Source organism: Siphateles boraxobius, unplaced genomic scaffold (genome assembly GCF_051911475.1).
Source record: "Siphateles boraxobius isolate OS27281-9 unplaced genomic scaffold, OSU_SipBor_1 92, whole genome shotgun sequence".
NCBI lineage: Eukaryota > Metazoa > Chordata > Actinopteri > Cypriniformes > Leuciscidae > Siphateles > Siphateles boraxobius.
The window spans coordinates 3306732-3324172 of NW_027509222.1; the positions used below are offsets into that span (position 1 = coordinate 3306732).

At 49.3% G+C, this 17441-nt stretch overlaps 1 protein-coding gene across 2 annotated transcripts in view; it reads right to left on the reverse strand.

Annotated features, from left to right (window-relative positions):
- The window catches only part of gabrb2b (gamma-aminobutyric acid type A receptor subunit beta2b), a 243333-nt gene that overhangs the window by 16804 nt on the left and 209088 nt on the right, over nucleotides 1-17441 (reverse strand). For both annotated transcript variants that reach the window (XM_077224821.1, XM_077224822.1), the window contains exon 7: nucleotides 2207-2359. In XM_077224821.1, the coding sequence (XP_077080936.1) occupies nucleotides 2207-2359 (153 nt within the window). The remainder of the gene's footprint in view (nucleotides 1-2206; nucleotides 2360-17441) is intronic.

Genomic DNA, 17441 nt, shown 5'->3' on the forward strand with positions numbered 1-17441 from the left:
TGCTCTCAGCTGGCAGAGTGGGAGCTAGGCACCTTAATTGGTGAAACACAAAGCCTTCCTGCTTCTCAACAGTGATTAAGAAATAGTTCTGTCATTTTAAGCAGTGAAATATCCATTCAGTGTCATTCTGACAATTTTTATGAAATTCACGGCTGATCCTCTGACAGGTATAACAGAGCTTATGAGTTACAAAGTTAGTATTGTTAAAAAAATCCTTGTGTTTATTGTTATTATTTGCACTATAACAGAAGCCATAGTCATGTTATTGAAACCTCTTTGTCAACGAACATTTCAGCCTGCTCTATTTCTTTTCTCTTTTTGGCTGCTATGTACTGAAAGTGTAATATGCATTTGGTACCAATATAGCCATGATTCAACTTGACCAATCGCACATCAGACTCGGTACTCCTACTCCTGCCTTGTGGTATTGCCTAATCAAATAGCTATGCACTTGATACACAGTACTGTGGTAATTGACACACACTATCTATCCATGCAAAATATTTGATGATTCTAATCAGTATGAGCTTTAAACACTTATATCTGCTCATACTATTTATACACATTCACTCAGACTTCTGTTAAATGCTACAGTTGTCATGATCCCTGTGTGTTTCATTTTCATGGACTTTAAGGGTGTTTACACGACAACGATATGCTTAAAACAGAGAAGTTTTTCTGTTGACTTTTCCACGTACAGGCGACACCATTGTCAAAACGATTCACGTTCGTGTCTACACGCTGTTTCTTTGCCTGCTTTTTATCTGTGGACCTCCTGAGTTTGTTTTATTTAACAAATTGTACCCTTTGAATCTTGTTCATCTTCCTTAGGAACTATACATGCAATAGTGGTTTAAACTTGTGTGGATGAACGAGGCCATGCCAGACAGCAATCACAAAGAGTGCTCTTTTATTAACACTGAGAAGCCAGTCTCAGCCTTACATAATCAGTGATGACAGGAAAAATGTGGAGGCTTACAAGAGAGAGAGAGAGAGAGAGAGAGAGAGAAAGAGAGAGAGAGAGAGAGAGAGAGAGAGAGAGAGAGAGAGAGAGAGAGAGAGAGAGGAGAACCTGTGGTGAAAAAGAAAATCCAGTGAGTAAAAATGTGTCACGATGCTTGATTAAAAACTTTTAAAAAAGGATCTTAGAGGGTACTTGGGGTGAATCATGTTCCAGTGATATTACATACACAAGGGAATATCATTAATAGAACAGGGAACAGGGGAGACAGTAATCAGGATCCATAGGGGCTTTCGCTTCGGAGGAACCTTTTCATAGTTCCTAGAACTATTGGCGGAAGTACCCGCTTTCTGGCATGTTCGCACCGTAGGATATGGGAATGATGTTAGTTCTAGGAAATGTTAGTTCTCGCCTTTTGAGGGGACCTAATTAGTTCCTACTTCAGAGCAGGGTCTAAACCAACACTGTAGCAACTACCAGTGATGAAAGTATAGCGCTGATTGGCTGAACCCAAACAAAACACCAGCACTCACCATTTAAAAAAAAGTTTTTTACAAACACAGATTATAGCCTATATATTAACTCTACAAACTAACTCTATGAACATGGACAACTGTGATAGATTGACCTCTCAACCTTTACGCTGAGGAGAAAATCCAACGCAACTTTGATGGGACCAAGCAAAACATGATTATATATTTTTGCTCAGCTAGCGACATTGAGCGTCAACCACATGGCAAACGCTAATATTCTTTGATATACTGTTTACTTTCTTTGTATAATAGTTGTATTTAAAGTATTAGACAGGACCGTTAAACAGATCATAAACTAATGAAGATGGAGAATGGGAATGCTGTGTGCTCGGGCTCTGGCGTAATCAGCGTGAATATGAATGTGACATTTACATCATATTATTTTCTTGATAAAACAAAATTGCAGCTGCAGTACATGTATATAGTGGGTGACCTCAGGTGCATTTTCTTGATTTTTAATTGTATTCTTTTTGAAGAGGGCAGAGCAGAAAAGAAGGAGAGAGCCCTGCTGCACTATAACAGAAGAAAGGTATTTGTATAGGGATAGGTGAGTGTGTGTGTATATATATATATATATATAGAGAGAGAGAGAGAGAGCGAGAGAGAGAGAGAGAGAGAGAGAGAGAGAGAGAGAGAGAGAGAGCGAGAGAGAGAGAGAGAGGAGAACGAATATATATATATATAATCATTCTCACCATATGTGTGCACCTACCTAAAGCAACCCTGGCAGCCGAGGCATCATAGTTGATCCAGAAGGATACCCAAGATAGGATGGTGATTAGGATTGAAGGCATGTAGGTCTGCAGAATGAAGTAGCCAATATTTCTCTTAAGCTTGAAGCTCAGGGAGAGGCGAGGATATGAACCTGGATGAAAATAACCCAGCAACAAGATCACAAACCATAAGCTACATTTATAAAATGCTTTTTGTACAGTTTAATTGACTTGCATATTTTGTCATAGGACCAGATAAAGTCCCTCTCAAAACGTTCTCTGTTAATCTTAATTACCCATCATATTGTGTAATATATGTAATATTCACATTTGTGCATAGTGCTTTGTAAACCCGTAGGATAAAAGTGATGCTTGAACATATATAATGAACATATACAGTTTATTGAGATAATTTATATTTCTTAAAAATATTTATATATCTCTCTCTATATATTGTTTTTAATGGGACAGTAAAGGGAGGGAGATAAAGGAAAAGGAAAGGGAGGATAGCAGGAGACGGGATCAGGAAAGGATATCACACAAAAATAATGCCATATGTCAGAGCAGGGCCCATATTTCAACAGATACAGTAAATAGTTTGTTATAACAGCATCTTACCGCATGAGGATAAAGTACCCCCCCCCCCCCCCACAAAAAAAATAAAATAAAGCGAGTGCATTAGCTTTACAACTACAAATGCAATAGAGTAGCAATTTAGACCACGCTACAGCTCATAAAGGACCAAAAAATGCACCACAAACACTGTAAAATTTGATGATCATCAAAGTAATACATTTTATTCTTGTGCTGTAATGCAAATTTTCAGAATCCATGTCTTTATTCAGCGATCTTCTCCATCCTCAGTAGCAACTCTAATATTCAAATCCCGCTTTCAATAAAAGTACCAAAATTCAATAAAAGTGACGACAAAGGATTTACATCAGTAATAACAAATGCTCACGTTGCTTCATTACTGATTGTGACATACAGTGGTGTATGTATTCAATTGAAATATGTGCACCTTCATAAAGTACATTAAGATTTTCAGTGATTAAAAGCTTAAATGTTACTCCATACTTCACCCAAAACTCTTGTATAATGTGAGAGAGTAATTCCGATGCAACACATAGGCTATTGCAAATTTTTTTTTTTTTTTTTTACATCTGTAAATGTTACTTCCAGATAACTACATACTTAACGTCAGTCCTGCCGAGCCTGCAATTCACATCAGTCCTGCCAGGCCAGAGACTGTTCAAGTCATTCCCGCCGTGCCAGAGACTGTTTACGTCATGCTTCCGTATGAGGCCACCTGAAAAATCCTCTCCACCAAGGCCGCCCAAAGGGTCCTTTCCGCCGGCCGCCCGAAAGGTCCTCATGGCCGCCCGAAGGGTCCTCTCCGCCATGGCCGCCCGAAGGGTCTTCTCCGTCATGGCCACCCGAAGGGTCTTCCCGCCATGGCCACCCGAAGGGTCTTCTCTGCCATGGCCACCTGAAGGGTCTTCTCCGCCATGGCCACCTGAAGGGTCAACTCCACCATGGCCACCCGAAGGGTCAACTCCACCGACTGAAGGGCCTTCTCCGCCATGGGCACCTGCACAGCCAGCTCCACCCTGGTCCCCTGAACTGCCAGCTCCACCCTGGCAGACTGCTCTGCCCTGGCTGCCTGCTCCGCCCTGGAGGCTTCCTGCTCTGGGTAGCCCACGCCCTCGTCACGTTTGACGTGACGTCAACGTGGCGACGAAATGGGATCACTTCAGGGAGCCCTATCAACTTCGAGTGTCTACAGAACAAGCCAATGAACGTTGGCGTGCGTGAAAAGCATCACACGCCCTGCCCCGCAGCGCGGGTATAAACAGGAAGCGGGCGCACACACTCATTGTCTTTCGCTTCGGAGCCGAGCTTTCGTTTTGACTCTGAGTTTCTGCAGACTGCTGCAACGTTGAAGACTGCTTCAAAGGAGAGAAAATACTCTGTTCCAGTTCAGGTGTGACGGCGCGATCAGCGGTGGCCGCAAGCATTACAGCTCACAACTGCTGTTTTCACAGCATTCTTTGTGTGTGTGTATATGTATGTGTCGGTCTCGGTGGGCGTTCCTCTTTGAGTGTACCCCGATTACACCGCGGCTATCCCTGGGTGCTTCAGCACTGCGAGAATAATTTTTTCTTTTCTATATTTTTTGTTTTCAACTAAAAGAGCAACACAAGCGTGACCCTGCATCCTTTTCAGGATATCATTCAGCTTGTGCGTTTCTGGGTGCGGTCGTCTCCTGGCGCCAGCAGACGGACACAATTGTTGCCTCTCGTGTTTGGGCGTTCAGCACGCTGAGGCAGCTTTTGTGCTAAGGTCGAGACTCGCTTACCTCGAGGGAGGTGCAGTCCCCTCGCCAATGCCCATATCTAGTGTTTATTCTGGACCTCAGAATAACCCTACTTTTGCGCATGGTCAGGGTGATCCGAGGACTACCGTGAGGGCTTCCCCGCCGACGCAATCTCCGCGGGCCCCTCACGCCTCAAGCGCTGCCGCCATTGGAGCTTCCAAAGGAACATGCTGGTCCTTCTCATGGACGACCAGCCGTGTCCTTTGGGGCCCCACTTGACGATCAGATGTCGATCACAGCATCGGAGGGGGAGCTTCAGTCCTCTGGAGATGAAAATTCGGTTGCGTTACCCCCTTCCGGGAGTGTGGCGTTGCCCGAGTCAGATCCAGAATGGGCGGCTATGCTTTCCCCGGCTGCTGAGAAGGTCGGGCTTGCGTGGAACCCTCCACCACGTCCCGAGCCTTCTCGGTTGGACGATTGGTATCTCGGGGCGGGTCGTGCTGGTTCTCAGCGTGCCGCCCCGGTACCATTCTTTCCGGAAGTGCATGAGGAGCTTACTAGGACGTGGACGGTGCCATATAGTGCCAGAAGCCGTCCTAATGGCTCCTCCCTCCTCACCACCCTCGACGGCGGAGCAGCTAAGGGGTATGTGGATGTCCCGCCAGTGGAGCGTGCCATTGCGATGCAACTGTGTCCGTCGTCCGCTTCCTCCTGGCGGGGCAATCAGCGCCTCCGTCCAAGGCATGTAAGTTTTCGTCCAGTCTCACGGTGAAGGCCTGCTTCTGCCCTCCATGCCATGGCGCTTCTGCAGGTCCACCAGGCCATGGCGCTCATGGACATGAACGAGGGTGGTTCTGACCCAGAGCTCCTCCGGAAGCTCCGTGTGGCAACTGACCTCGCTCTCCAAGCGACAAAGGAAACCACACGTTCAGTCGGTCAGGCGATGTCCACCTTGGTGGTCCAGGAGCGCCACCTTTGGCTCAACCTGGCGGACATGAGGAACACCGATAAATATCGGTTCCTGGATGCCCCTGTCTCCCATGTTGGGTTATTCGGCGAAGCGGTCGAGAGCTTCACCCAACAGTTCTCGGCCGCCCAGAAGCAGACAGAGGCCATCCGACACATCCTGCCGGATTGAGGGTCTGCGGCCGGCGGACGGGTGGGAGGAGCAGCGGTCCGCCAGCCGCAGACCCTCCGTCCGCTCGTCGCCGAGGCTGACCTCCTGAGGCATCCTCCGCTCCCGCTAAGCCTCAGGAGCAGCAGCCACCATCCAGGCCTAAGCGTGGAGCAGGCCGCAGGAAGTCGACCACGCCCGTCCAGGCCGCTGCCAAACCAGGAAGAAAAGGCAGGTGCAAACGACCCTAAAACGGGCGACCCAGAGGTGGATCAAGTTGCTCTTCAGGAGGAGGTACTGCTCCTTCCCCCGGTGGAGGGCCGGGCGGAGAATCCTTTGTTTCCTTTTCTTTTTGTTCCGCCACTGACCTACGGGCCAGTGGTACCCACATTTTCAACATTTCATTCCCAAGAGGGCGCGCTTGGGGGTCGACGACGCTATGCCTTTGTCACCCTCAAGCCCCTCTTTCATCGCCAGCGAGCAGCAGTGGCTGTGTTCCGGACGCACTGACACCTCCCCACACTCACTCTGCCCTTCGACAGAAGCAGGTACGTGTTGCACCACACACTCAGACCCCACTCCGGGCCGCTATGCCGTCCGAGTCGGGTCCCTGCATTCCGCCGCGCTGCCCCACCCCGGGTACGTCTGTGGTGCCGTTGGTCCCGCTTGCGCGGTGTCTGGGAGCCTGGCTAGCACTTCTATCGCCTTACAATCCATCGCGTTCTTTAAGATCACTAAATTCGAGGCTTCTGGTCATTCCTAGGATATCTAAGTCAACTAAAGGAGGGAGGGCCTTCTCGCATTTAGCTCATAAACTCTGGAATAGCCTTCATGATATTGTTCGAGGCTCAGACTCGCTGTCCCAGTTTAAAACTAGATTAAATACGCATCTCTTCAGCCAAGCATTCACATAATGCTTACCTTTTTTTTGTTCAAAGTTTGTTTTTATTGATTTTTACAATATACATCACATTCACAATCCCCCACCCCTCACCATCCAATTTAAGAATGATGCCCATACTATCCATTAATTCAAAATGGAATTGTAAGAACCAAGCATGCATACAATATTTACAAACATGCTAACAAACATAAACCTCCAACCAAATACCTAAAAAAAAATAATAATAATAAAAATAAAAATAAAAAAATAATAATAATAATAATAAAAAGAAATAAATGAAAAAAAAAACCACAATAGTAGTGGCATTCTTCAAACAGACTTATCAAAATAGTCAAGAAAAGAACGCCACATCTTAAAAAATTGTTTTTCCGATCCTCTTAGTGAATACCTAATTTTTTCGAGGCAGAGACAGGACATCATATCTCTAATCCATTGAGTATGAGTGGGTGGCAAGGGATCTTTCCACTTTAATAATATTGCTCTACGTGCAAGTCGGGAAGAGAATGCAAGGACTTTACACATTAATGCTGACAACCATACCGTAATGATGGTGCAGACGCAAGGGGATCCATTTGCAGCATTTATTAGAATGGTCAAAACAGGCAGGGTCAAACAGTGGCAAACAGAACAGAGAAGGCAAGGCTGAGACAAACCAGGTAGACAGGCGCACTGAATGAGTGTGTGAATGAGGCTTATATGAGTGTGTGTGAATGAGATGCAGGTGTGAGTGCAATCAGTGCAGTGCAGATGTATGGTGTTTGGTGTAATCAGTCCAGGGAGGTGTATGATGGGAAATGTAGTCCAAGTAAACCCAGGAAGTGCGTGGCTAATCGTGACACATACGTCCTCTGGGGCAACTCCAAATAATGCCACCAGAGGTTCTGGATCTAATCTATGCTGAAGAACCACAGAAAGGGTGTGAAATATCGATCGCCAGTAACGCTCTAATTTGGGGCATGTTCAGAACATGTGAGATAATGTTCCCTTGGTACATTGACATCTATTGCACATAGGGCTAGTACCAGGAAACATTTGAGCTAGTTTAACTTTGGATACATGAGCTCTGTGTACAACTTTAAACTGTAAAGAACTTTGTGGATTTGACATAAAAAGCAGTAGATCGTCTGCATATAGAGTTACCTTATGGACGGTCTCACCACGCGTAATTCCAGTGATCTGCTGACCCTGGCGTAGGGCGATTGCTAAAGGCTCAATAGCTAGAGCAAATAGTAGTGGGCTTAGCGGACAGCCCTGTCGAGTTCCGCGGTGCAAGTTAAATGGCCTAGAGTGCAGACCATTGCTTAGGACTACTGCAGAGGGGGTACTATAAAGTAATTTAATCCAAGAGAGAAAGATCGGGCCAAATCCAAATTTTTCCAAAACTAAAAAAAGGTACTCCCACTCAACCCTGTCAAACGCCTTCTCTGCATCTAAAGAAACAACACATTCTGGGATGGCCTGGTTCTGAGAGTATACCACATTGAGTAAGTGGCGGATATTAAAAAATGATTGACGATTCTTTATGAACCCTGTTTGATCAGGAAAGACGATAGTGGGGGGGACATCTTCAAGTCTAGAGGCAAGCACCTTCGCTAAAATTTTAACGTCGCAGTTGAGCAAAGAAATTGGCCTAAAAGACGCACAGTCTAAGGGGTCTTTATCCTTTTTGAGTAATAAAGAGATACAGGCCTGATTTAACATTGGGGGAAGAGTCCCAGTCTTAAGAGACTCAGAAAAAACAGATGTCAAAAAAGGAACGAGTTGTACTGAGAATTTTTTATAGAATTCTGACGGAAAGCCGTCGGGTCCTGGGGTTTTGCCAGATTGTAGAGAAGAGATAGCAGCCGCCACTTCCTCCTGAGTAATCGGTACTTCCTAAAAGGTTACGAACATCCAAGGATAAAGTGGGGACGTTTAGTCGGCCGAGAAAATCTTCGATATCCCCCTGCGAAGATGTATACAAAGTAGAATAAAAATCTCTAAACTTGTCATTAATAGTATTTGGATCAGTTGTGACCTCCCCGTTATCTAGACGAAGACCATTTATAATTTGTTTTGCACGTATCCCTCGCAGCTGATTAGCTAAAACTTTCCCGGATTTCTCCCCACTTTCATAAAAAACACTCCTAGTTCTTCTCAAAAGACCCTTTATCTCATTGGTTGAAACCAAGTCGAGCTCTGATTTAAGTTTAAGACGTTTCTTATACAGATCTGGCGTGGGAGACCTAGCATATTGTTCATCTAACTTTGAAATATCATTAGCGAGTAAGATTTGTTTTTCTTTAGAGAGCTTCCTTTTATTAGCACCATATGAAATAATTTGGCCTCTAATATATGCCTTAAGGGCCTCCCACACTGTTGAATCTGAAATTTCCACTTATTTATTAACACTTAGAAAAAAAGGAATTTGGTCAGCAACAAAGGAAACAAAATTATCATCTGCCAAGAGTGAAGTATTGAAACACCAGTTCCCTTTCGTTGTCACTCCGAGTTACGTCGGATGACGACGAATGGGGTTTCGCTTAGAAAGCCTATCAACTTCGAGTATTACAAAACGAGCCAATGGCAAAGAAATGCCATGGGTCTGCGGAATTTGCATGGCGTAACTCCGCCCCACCTCGTGGGTATAAAAGGAGGAAGCCGGCAGCAAGCAGATATGTTTTCGCTTCGGAGCCAAGTGTATTCTTCTCTCCACAAGCCATCTCTGAATTGTCAGCTTTACAAACGAGTACCTCGAGTGTTGGTGTGACGGCGATCTACGGCGAGAGCGTGCTTCCTGCTGATCTGTTGCAGTGGTCTGCCAGTCGGTGCGTTTCTCCCCGGGTGCTTCAACACTTGAGTTTTCTCTCACTAAAAGAGCTTACACGTGGCACGTCTTTTTAAAGACGGCTCGCCCGTGCATTTCTGGTTGCAGCGGACTGGTATCGGACTCTGATGGGCACGAGCGCTGTCTAGTGTGTTTGGGCTTTGATCATGCTTGAACAGCGCTCGTGGGTGACTCATGTTCTCGCTGGGAACGTGATCATCGCGTCATATATAGGTCGAGACTCGGTGAACTCGCAAGAGTGAGAGTCCCCTCATCCACCCCCCGATCTTCGGCTGGTGGCCAGGGTGACCTGAGGGTTACGGTCTGGATCTAGGCGCCGACTATGTGTCCGTGTCCCCAGCCCCCCTCTTCAATGACGGTGCCCGCTAGTGAACTGCTGATTCCCGCGAGTCTACCCTCTGGTGGCCCGCGTGTTTCAGTTGAAGCTACAGAGGAAGATGCCATGTCTGTTGCAGCATCACTAGGTGGGTTTGAGTCTTCTGGAAGTGAGGGCTCGTCACAGCTGCCACCTTCCGGTGTGCATACGGCTGTGCCTGAGTCTGATCCGGAGATGACGACCATGCTTTCCTGGGACGATGGGTTTTGGGTAAGGCCGCCGACCCTCGTCCACGGCAAACCCCAATACCTCTCCTCCCGGACGTGCATGATGAGATCTCGAAGTCCAAGAAGACCCCCTTGTCTTCTCGGGACCGCTCGCTGATCTCATCCGCCTTTCCTCCCCTCGATGGGGCCGCTGCCCATGGGTACACTGGGGTTCCCCCGGCTGAACGCTCTGTTGCGATGCTATGTGTCCTCAGAGTGCTTCTTCTCGGCGCAATCCTAAGCACCCGCCCGTGGCCTGTAGTTTTTCGTCTACGCTTGTGGCGAGATCCTATAGCGCCACGGGACTGGCAGCCGCCTCACTGCATGCCATGGTCATTCTGCTGGTCCACCTGACCCAGATGCTCATAGACCTGCACGAGGGCGGGACTGACCCAGGGCTCTTCACTGAGCTGCGCGCCGCCACTGACCTTGCTCTCTGAGCGACGAAAGTGGCCGTACGCTCCCTGGGTCAGGTGATGCTCACCAGTCTGTGGCTGAACCTGTCTGATGTGCTGGATGTCGCGCGGACCCGTCTGTCCGACATTCCCATATCCCAGGTCGGCCTCTTCGGCGGTGCGGTTGAGGGCTTGCCCAACAGCTCTCAGCCGCCCATGAGCAGAGTGAGGTTGATTCTGTCCCGACGGCCCCGCCGTCCGCTCAGATCCCTCGTCTGCCCACCGCCGAAGGCGCCCTCCCGCGGCTCCCACCCCGCCCGTTCACCCGGGTCGGCTCTGGAGGCCGCGGTCGGACGCCACAGTCCTCTCCAGCCCCGCACCCCGCTACACGCCGGGTTAAGCGGCGCTCTTGAGTTGGGCTCCTCAGAGATGGGACTCAGTTCTTTCCAGGAGTTGGTAGCAGGACCACTCCTTTCCCCGGGGAGGGCCGGGGAAGAATCCTTATTCTCCAAAGAGCTGATTCTCCCGTCTCTGAGCACAGAGTTCTCGGACGTCACAGAGCGCCGCCCACAAGCCGTGCTCTCCTCGTCCCCCTCTGTCCCAGAGGCGGTTGACACGGCGTGCCGTCCACGGACCGCTTCGCCCCTGTCCCCCTCTGTCGCCAGACCCCTGGCAGAGCAGGCCCCCGCGGGACGACCAGCCTGGTCCTCCCCTGGCCCCCTCTGCCAGGGTGCGGTTGCTAACTGTGCCCCCTCTCCGGGCCGCTATGCCGTCCACATCTGGGCCAGTTACTCCGCCTCGCTGCCCCTCCGGGGGGACGCCTGTGGCTCGCATGATCCCGTTGGTTCAGTTCCTGGGAGCCTGGCTAGAGCTCCCCGTCTGTCCCACTGGATCGCGCGTACCGTCAGGCTCGGCTATGCGATTCAGTTCGCACGGTCTCCTCCCCGCTTCAGGGGAGTCCGCTCCACTTTGGTCGGTGGCAATGCCCCTATCATGAGAGCAGAGATTGCCACCCTGCTGGCGAAGGGTGCAATCGAGACTGACCCTCCAGCCGAGATGAGGTCCGGCTTCTACAGCCCCTACTTCATTGTCCCCAAGAAAACCGGTGGGTTACGGCCAATCCTGGACTTGCGCGTGCTGAACCGCTCCCTTCACCGGATGCCGTTCAAGATGCTCACCGCCAAACGCGTTTTCGAATGCATACGGCCCCAGGATTGGTTTGCAGCGATCGACCTGAAGGACGCCTACTTTCATGTCTCCATTCTTCCTCGACACAGACCGTTCCTCCGGTTTGCTTTCGAGGGGCAGGCATACCAGTACGCGGTTCTCCCTTTCGGGCTAGCCCTGTCTCCTCGCATCTTCACGAAGGTCGTCGAGGCGGCCCTTGTTCCCCTTCGAGAGCAAGGGGTTCGCATCCTGAGTTATATCGACGACTGGCTGATCCTAGCTCACTCTCGAGATCAGGTTTGCGAACACAGGGACCTAGTGCTCCGGCACCTAGCCCGTCTGGGCCTTCGGGTCAACTGGGAGAAGAGCAAACTTTGCCCCGTGCAGAGGATCTCTTTTCTCGGTATGGACATCGACTCGGTCGCCATGTCCGCGCAGCTTACGAGCGAGCGCGCGCAGTCACTGCTGACTTGCCTAAGACAATTCGAGGGCAAGAGTGCGGTTCCACTGAAACTTTTTCAGAGGCTCCTGGGGCATATGGCATCTGCAGCCGCGGTCACGCCGCTCGGATTGCTTCATATGAGACCGCTTCAGCTTTGGCTTCGCGACCGAGTCCCGAGGTGGGCATGGCAACACGGCACGTTCCGAGTACCAGTTACTCCGACCTGCCGTCAGTTCTTCACCCCGTGGTCGAACCTCGATTTTCTCAGGGCCGGTGTCCCCCTGGCACGAGCTTCCCGGCATGTTGTTGTCTCAACAGATGCCTCCACCACGGGCTGGGGCGCCATGTGCAATGGACATGCTGCTGCGGGCTCCTGGACAGGACCCCAGCGGCTGTGGCATGTCAATTGCCTCGAGTTGTTGGCAGTACGCCTTGCCCTGCACCGCTTCCGGGCGTTGCTCAGGGGTCAACACGTACTAGTCCGCTCAGACAATACCGCCACTGTAGCGTACATCAACCATCAAGGTGGTCTACGCTCCCGCCGTATGTCACAACTCGCTCGCCACCTCCTCCTATGGAGTCAGAAGCATCTGAGGTCGCTTCGAGCCATCTTCATTCCCGGAGCGCTGAACTGTGCAGCCGACGAGCTCTCACGGCTTCAGCCCCTCCCTGGAGAATGGCGACTCCATCCCCAGTCGGTTCAGCTGATTTGGGACCAGTTTGGGGACGCGCAGATAGATCTGTTTGCCTCTCACGACTCGACCCATTGCGCCCAGTTCTATTCCCTGACCGAGGGCACGCTCGGCACGGATGCTCTGGCGCACAGCTGGCCGCAGGGCCGCAAGTATGCGTTTCCCCCAGTGAGCCTTCTTGCGCACACTCTGCGCAAGGTCAGGGAGGACGAGGAGCAGGTCATTCTGGTTGCCCCTTACTGGCCCAACCGGACCTGGTTCCCCGAACTAGTACTCCTCGCGACAGCACCTCCCTGGCCGATCCCTCTGAGGAAGAACCTTCTTTCTCAGGGACGGGGCACCCTATGGCACCCTCGTCCCGATCTTTGGAACCTCCACGTGTGGCTCCTGGATGGGACGAGGCAGGTTTGAGTACCCTACCACCAGCGGTGGTGGCTACCATCACTTCCGCTAGAGCGTCGTCCACGAGACACGTCTATGCGTTGAAGTGGAACCTCTTCGTCAACTGGTGCTCTTCTCACCGAGAAGACCCCCGGAGATGCTCGATCAGTGTTTTGCTTTCCTTCCTTCAACAGGGGCTGGAGCGAAGGCTGTCTCCCTCCACCCTGAAGGTCTATGTTGCCGCCATTGCCGCACATCATGACCTCATCGAAGGTAAGTCGGTAGGGAAGCACGACCTGATCATCAGGTTCCTGAGAGGAGCGAGGAGACTAAATCCTCCTCGTCCTCCTCTCGTTCCCTCTTGGGACCTCTCAGTGGTTCTAACTGCCCTGAAGAGTGCTCCCTTTGAGCCCCTGCAATCAGTCGAGCTTAAGTTCCTGTCTATGAAGACAGCGCTCCTGGTTGCACTGGCCTCCATCAAGAGGGTTGGGGACCTGCACGCATTCTCCGTTGACGAAGCGTGCCTGGAATTTGGGCCGGCTTCCTCTCACGTGATCCTGAGACCCCGGCCTGGATATGTGCCCAAGGTTCCTACCACTCCCTTTCGGGACCAGGTGGTGAACCTGCAAGCGCTGCCCTCGGAGGAGGCAGACCCAGCCTTGGCACTGCTCTGTCCAGTACGCGCTCTCCGCGCCTATGTAGACAGAACGCAGTGTTTCAGGACCTCAGACCAGCTCTTTGTCTGTTATGGTGGGAAGCTGAAGGGAAAGGCTCTCTCCAAGCAAAGGTTGTCTCACTGGATAGTGGACACCATTGCTTTGGCTTACCAGCAGCAAGGTCGACCGTGCCCCCTTGGTGTGACTGCCCACTCCACCCGGAGTGTGGCGTCCTCTTGGGCTCTAGCGCATGGCGCCTCGCTAACAGACATCTGCAGAGCTGCAGGCTGGGCGACACCTAACACATTCGCCAGATTCTATAATCTCCGAGTGGAGCCTGTGTCCTCTCGTGTACTCGCTTCAACCAGCTAGTACCGGACCCGCTCAGGTGTCTTCGCTTGCTCTCCATTCCACTCCACGGACTGGATACGTGCGATATTTTTCTCAGGTGAGCTTCTCCGAAAGCCCTGAGCTCCTCCAGCACTCCTGACGTCGGCGCCAGTGTCTATTGCCTGTGCGTCGGCTAGGTGCCTCCCGTGTGCATGGTCCCTCCTCTGAGCGACCCCCACATGTGTATTTCCACTGTAAGCCTCTCTGAGCGTGTGTCTTTCCCTTGGCAAGCCACCTTGCCACCCCTGGGGTTTAAATATTCCACCTGCGGCTGGACACCCCAGTGTTTCCCATATGCTTCCTTCGGGTCATATTGTATTCTCTAAGTCCCCCCCCTCCGGGCTGGCATTAATTGCATACTTCCCCTAAGCTTGGGATATGCTTCCCAGTGTACCTTGGTATTCCTGTGTTATATGGAGTCCTTTGTCCAGGTTGACAGGGATCTCGATTTACGCAGGGCACTGGAAGACAGCTGAGAAGGTGGCGTGATTAGACTGGTAACCCCATTCGTCGTCATCCGACGTAACTCGGAGTGACAACGAAAGGGAACGTCTACGGTTACGTATGTAACCCTCGTTCCCTGAGTAGGGAACGGAGACGTTACGTCTGCCTGCCACTTTCCGCTGTACCGCGGGGATCGCCTGAGCTCAGTCTTGGCTCCTCAGCGAAGAAACATATCTGCTTGCTGCCGGCTTCCTCCTTTTATACCCACGAGGTGGGGCGGAGTTACGCCATGCAAATTCCGCAGACCCATGGCATTTCTTTGCCATTGGCTCGTTTTGTAATACTCGAAGTTGATAGGCTTTCTAAGCGAAACCCCATTCGTCGTCATCCGACGTAACGTCTCCGTTCCCTACTCAGGGAACGAGGGTTACATACGTAACCGTAGACGTTCCTCCTAGGGGAAGGCAAATTCAGAAAGGTCAAATCAAGACTAAGAGGAGCATGGTCCGATATAATAATACTTTGATATGCACAAGACTGAACTCTAGAAATTAAATCGTTATCCAGAATATAGTAATCAATCCGGGAATAAGAGTGATGAACATTTGAAAAAAAAAAAAAAAAAGCTCTTTTTTGGGGGTACAAGCGCTGCCATACATCCGATATACCATATTCAGAAAAATAGTTATTTAGAAAAATGGAGGATTTGTTTGCCGTGCATGGTCTAGATGACGAACGGTCCAGTACTGGGTCAAGGCAACAGTTAAAGTCTCCCCCAAGTATAAAAGAATGCGAATTTAGATCAGGGATACGAGAGAAAGTATGTTTAAAAAAACTGACATCATCAAAATTAGGGGCATAAAAGTTAGCTAGAGTTACATTCTTATTGCATAGTGTGCCTACAACAATTATATACCGGCCATTCAATTATATACCGGCCATTTTCTGATATGATATCATTTGGTACAAAGGGTACATTCTTATTAATCAAAATAGCCACACCTCTTGCCCTTGCCTGGAAAGAAGAGTGAAAGATCTGACCCTTCCAACCACGATTGAGGTGATTGTGATCCGTAATGCGCAAATGGGTTTCTTGCAGGAAGGCAACCTCTGTTTTGAGCTGTCGAAGATGAGCAACAACTCTGTTTCTCTTAACCGGATGGTTCAAGCCCTTGACGTTCCAACTCAGAAATCTTAACTCTCTACCCAAAAGAATACCTATCAGAAGCCTGTGATCGGAGAATGAAACTAAAAGAATTACAAAAAGTAAAATAACATAACATCAACAAAGGAACAACAAACATAAAAGTCATGAAGTCAGCATGACGCCATCCCATACAAAAACCCAACCCACCCACATAATCAACCCACCCCTCAAAGAACATTACAATGACAACAAAACTACTCACTAGAACAAGAACTAAGTGTTCTGAACACTTCCTTATTTCGCCTTACCTTATATAATCCTCAGCCCCTTAAAGCAAAGTATCCTCATTATACAACATATAGATAACATTACCGTATCAAATAGTATGTTTAATATACGAGCAGACCCATGACATAACTATAATTGGTTCACGAAGTATGAATACTTAAACATTCGACCAATATAATGAGCACATGGCAAGCCAAAATAAATGACACATTGAAAAAATTAAAAATAAATAAAAAATATCCCCTAGTAAACAAAAATAGCAATCAAACTCTTGCAAAAAGTATTTGTGATTAAACCAAAGAATAAACGAGATACATCATACAACAAACCTAGTTCAACAGTAGTATCAGCTCAAATACAACAGCAACAATCATTCATTAAAGACGTAGAAATGTCCCCATGATGTAAAACACTTCCAATGAACAGTAAACCGTTTATATAATGTCAGAGAGCTCAGGAAAAATTAAGTCAGTGTTGTACAACGGGCTCCCTCGTGACACAAATAGTATATAACGTTATAAGCCCACCGCTCAAGTTTATTGAACGGCCGTCATCATAACGCTAAGAGGCGCTACGATGAGCCGTCAAAAATTCCTTGGCCTCATCCACCGATGCAAGCATCTTTTGCTCACCTTGCTTAGTTTGGATCTTCAGCCTTGCGGGGAAAAGAAGGGATGGCTTAAATCCAAGATTATAAAGCTCTGCCATTACCACACGATATTGAGCACGCTGTTCCAGAACTTCCGGACTGTAGTCATCGTAGATGGCGACCGGGTTGCCACGGTACTGCAAGGATCCTCTTCTTTTACGGGCCTCTCGTATCACCGCCTCCTTGGTCTGATACTGATGAAAACGGACTATTACCGCTCTCGGCCTCCCTCCCTGCTTCGTCTTAGCGATCAGAGCCCGATGTGCCCTATCAAGTTCAGGAGGAGAAGGCAAAATCTGCTCGCCCATAATTTCGGACCGCATCTCGGAAAAAAACCCTGTGGGCCGCGGACCTTCAACGGATTCCGGTAGGCCAATGATCCTGACATTATTACGCCGACTACGGCCCTCCAGGTCTGCTGTTTTGGCCTTAAGTTTAGCGTAGTTCTCAGTCAAATCGGCACATACCGCTTCCAGAGAGTGAATTCGCTCGCTGAGGAGGTCTGCCTTGGATTCCAGTGATGTTATTCGTGGTCCGTGGTCCGACACTGTGGCCTGGACGAGGTCAAGTTTTGCCTCTAAGGATGTTTTGAAATTGGAAAAGAGCGCGGTTCTGTGGTCTTCGAATAGGCTAGTCAAGGCTGACATGCTAACCTCGCCATGAGACCCGGGCACGTCGTCTTTTACGTTAACTGTGTCTTCGCATGTTTGGTTGATTTAGATGCTATTTTCTGCTTCCGTATTTATTAAACTTATCTCTTTACATTCGGAAAAAAATTTAATCGGTAGAGGATTATAGACTGATAAAATAAGAACTGTACAGGGAGCACGAGGTAGATG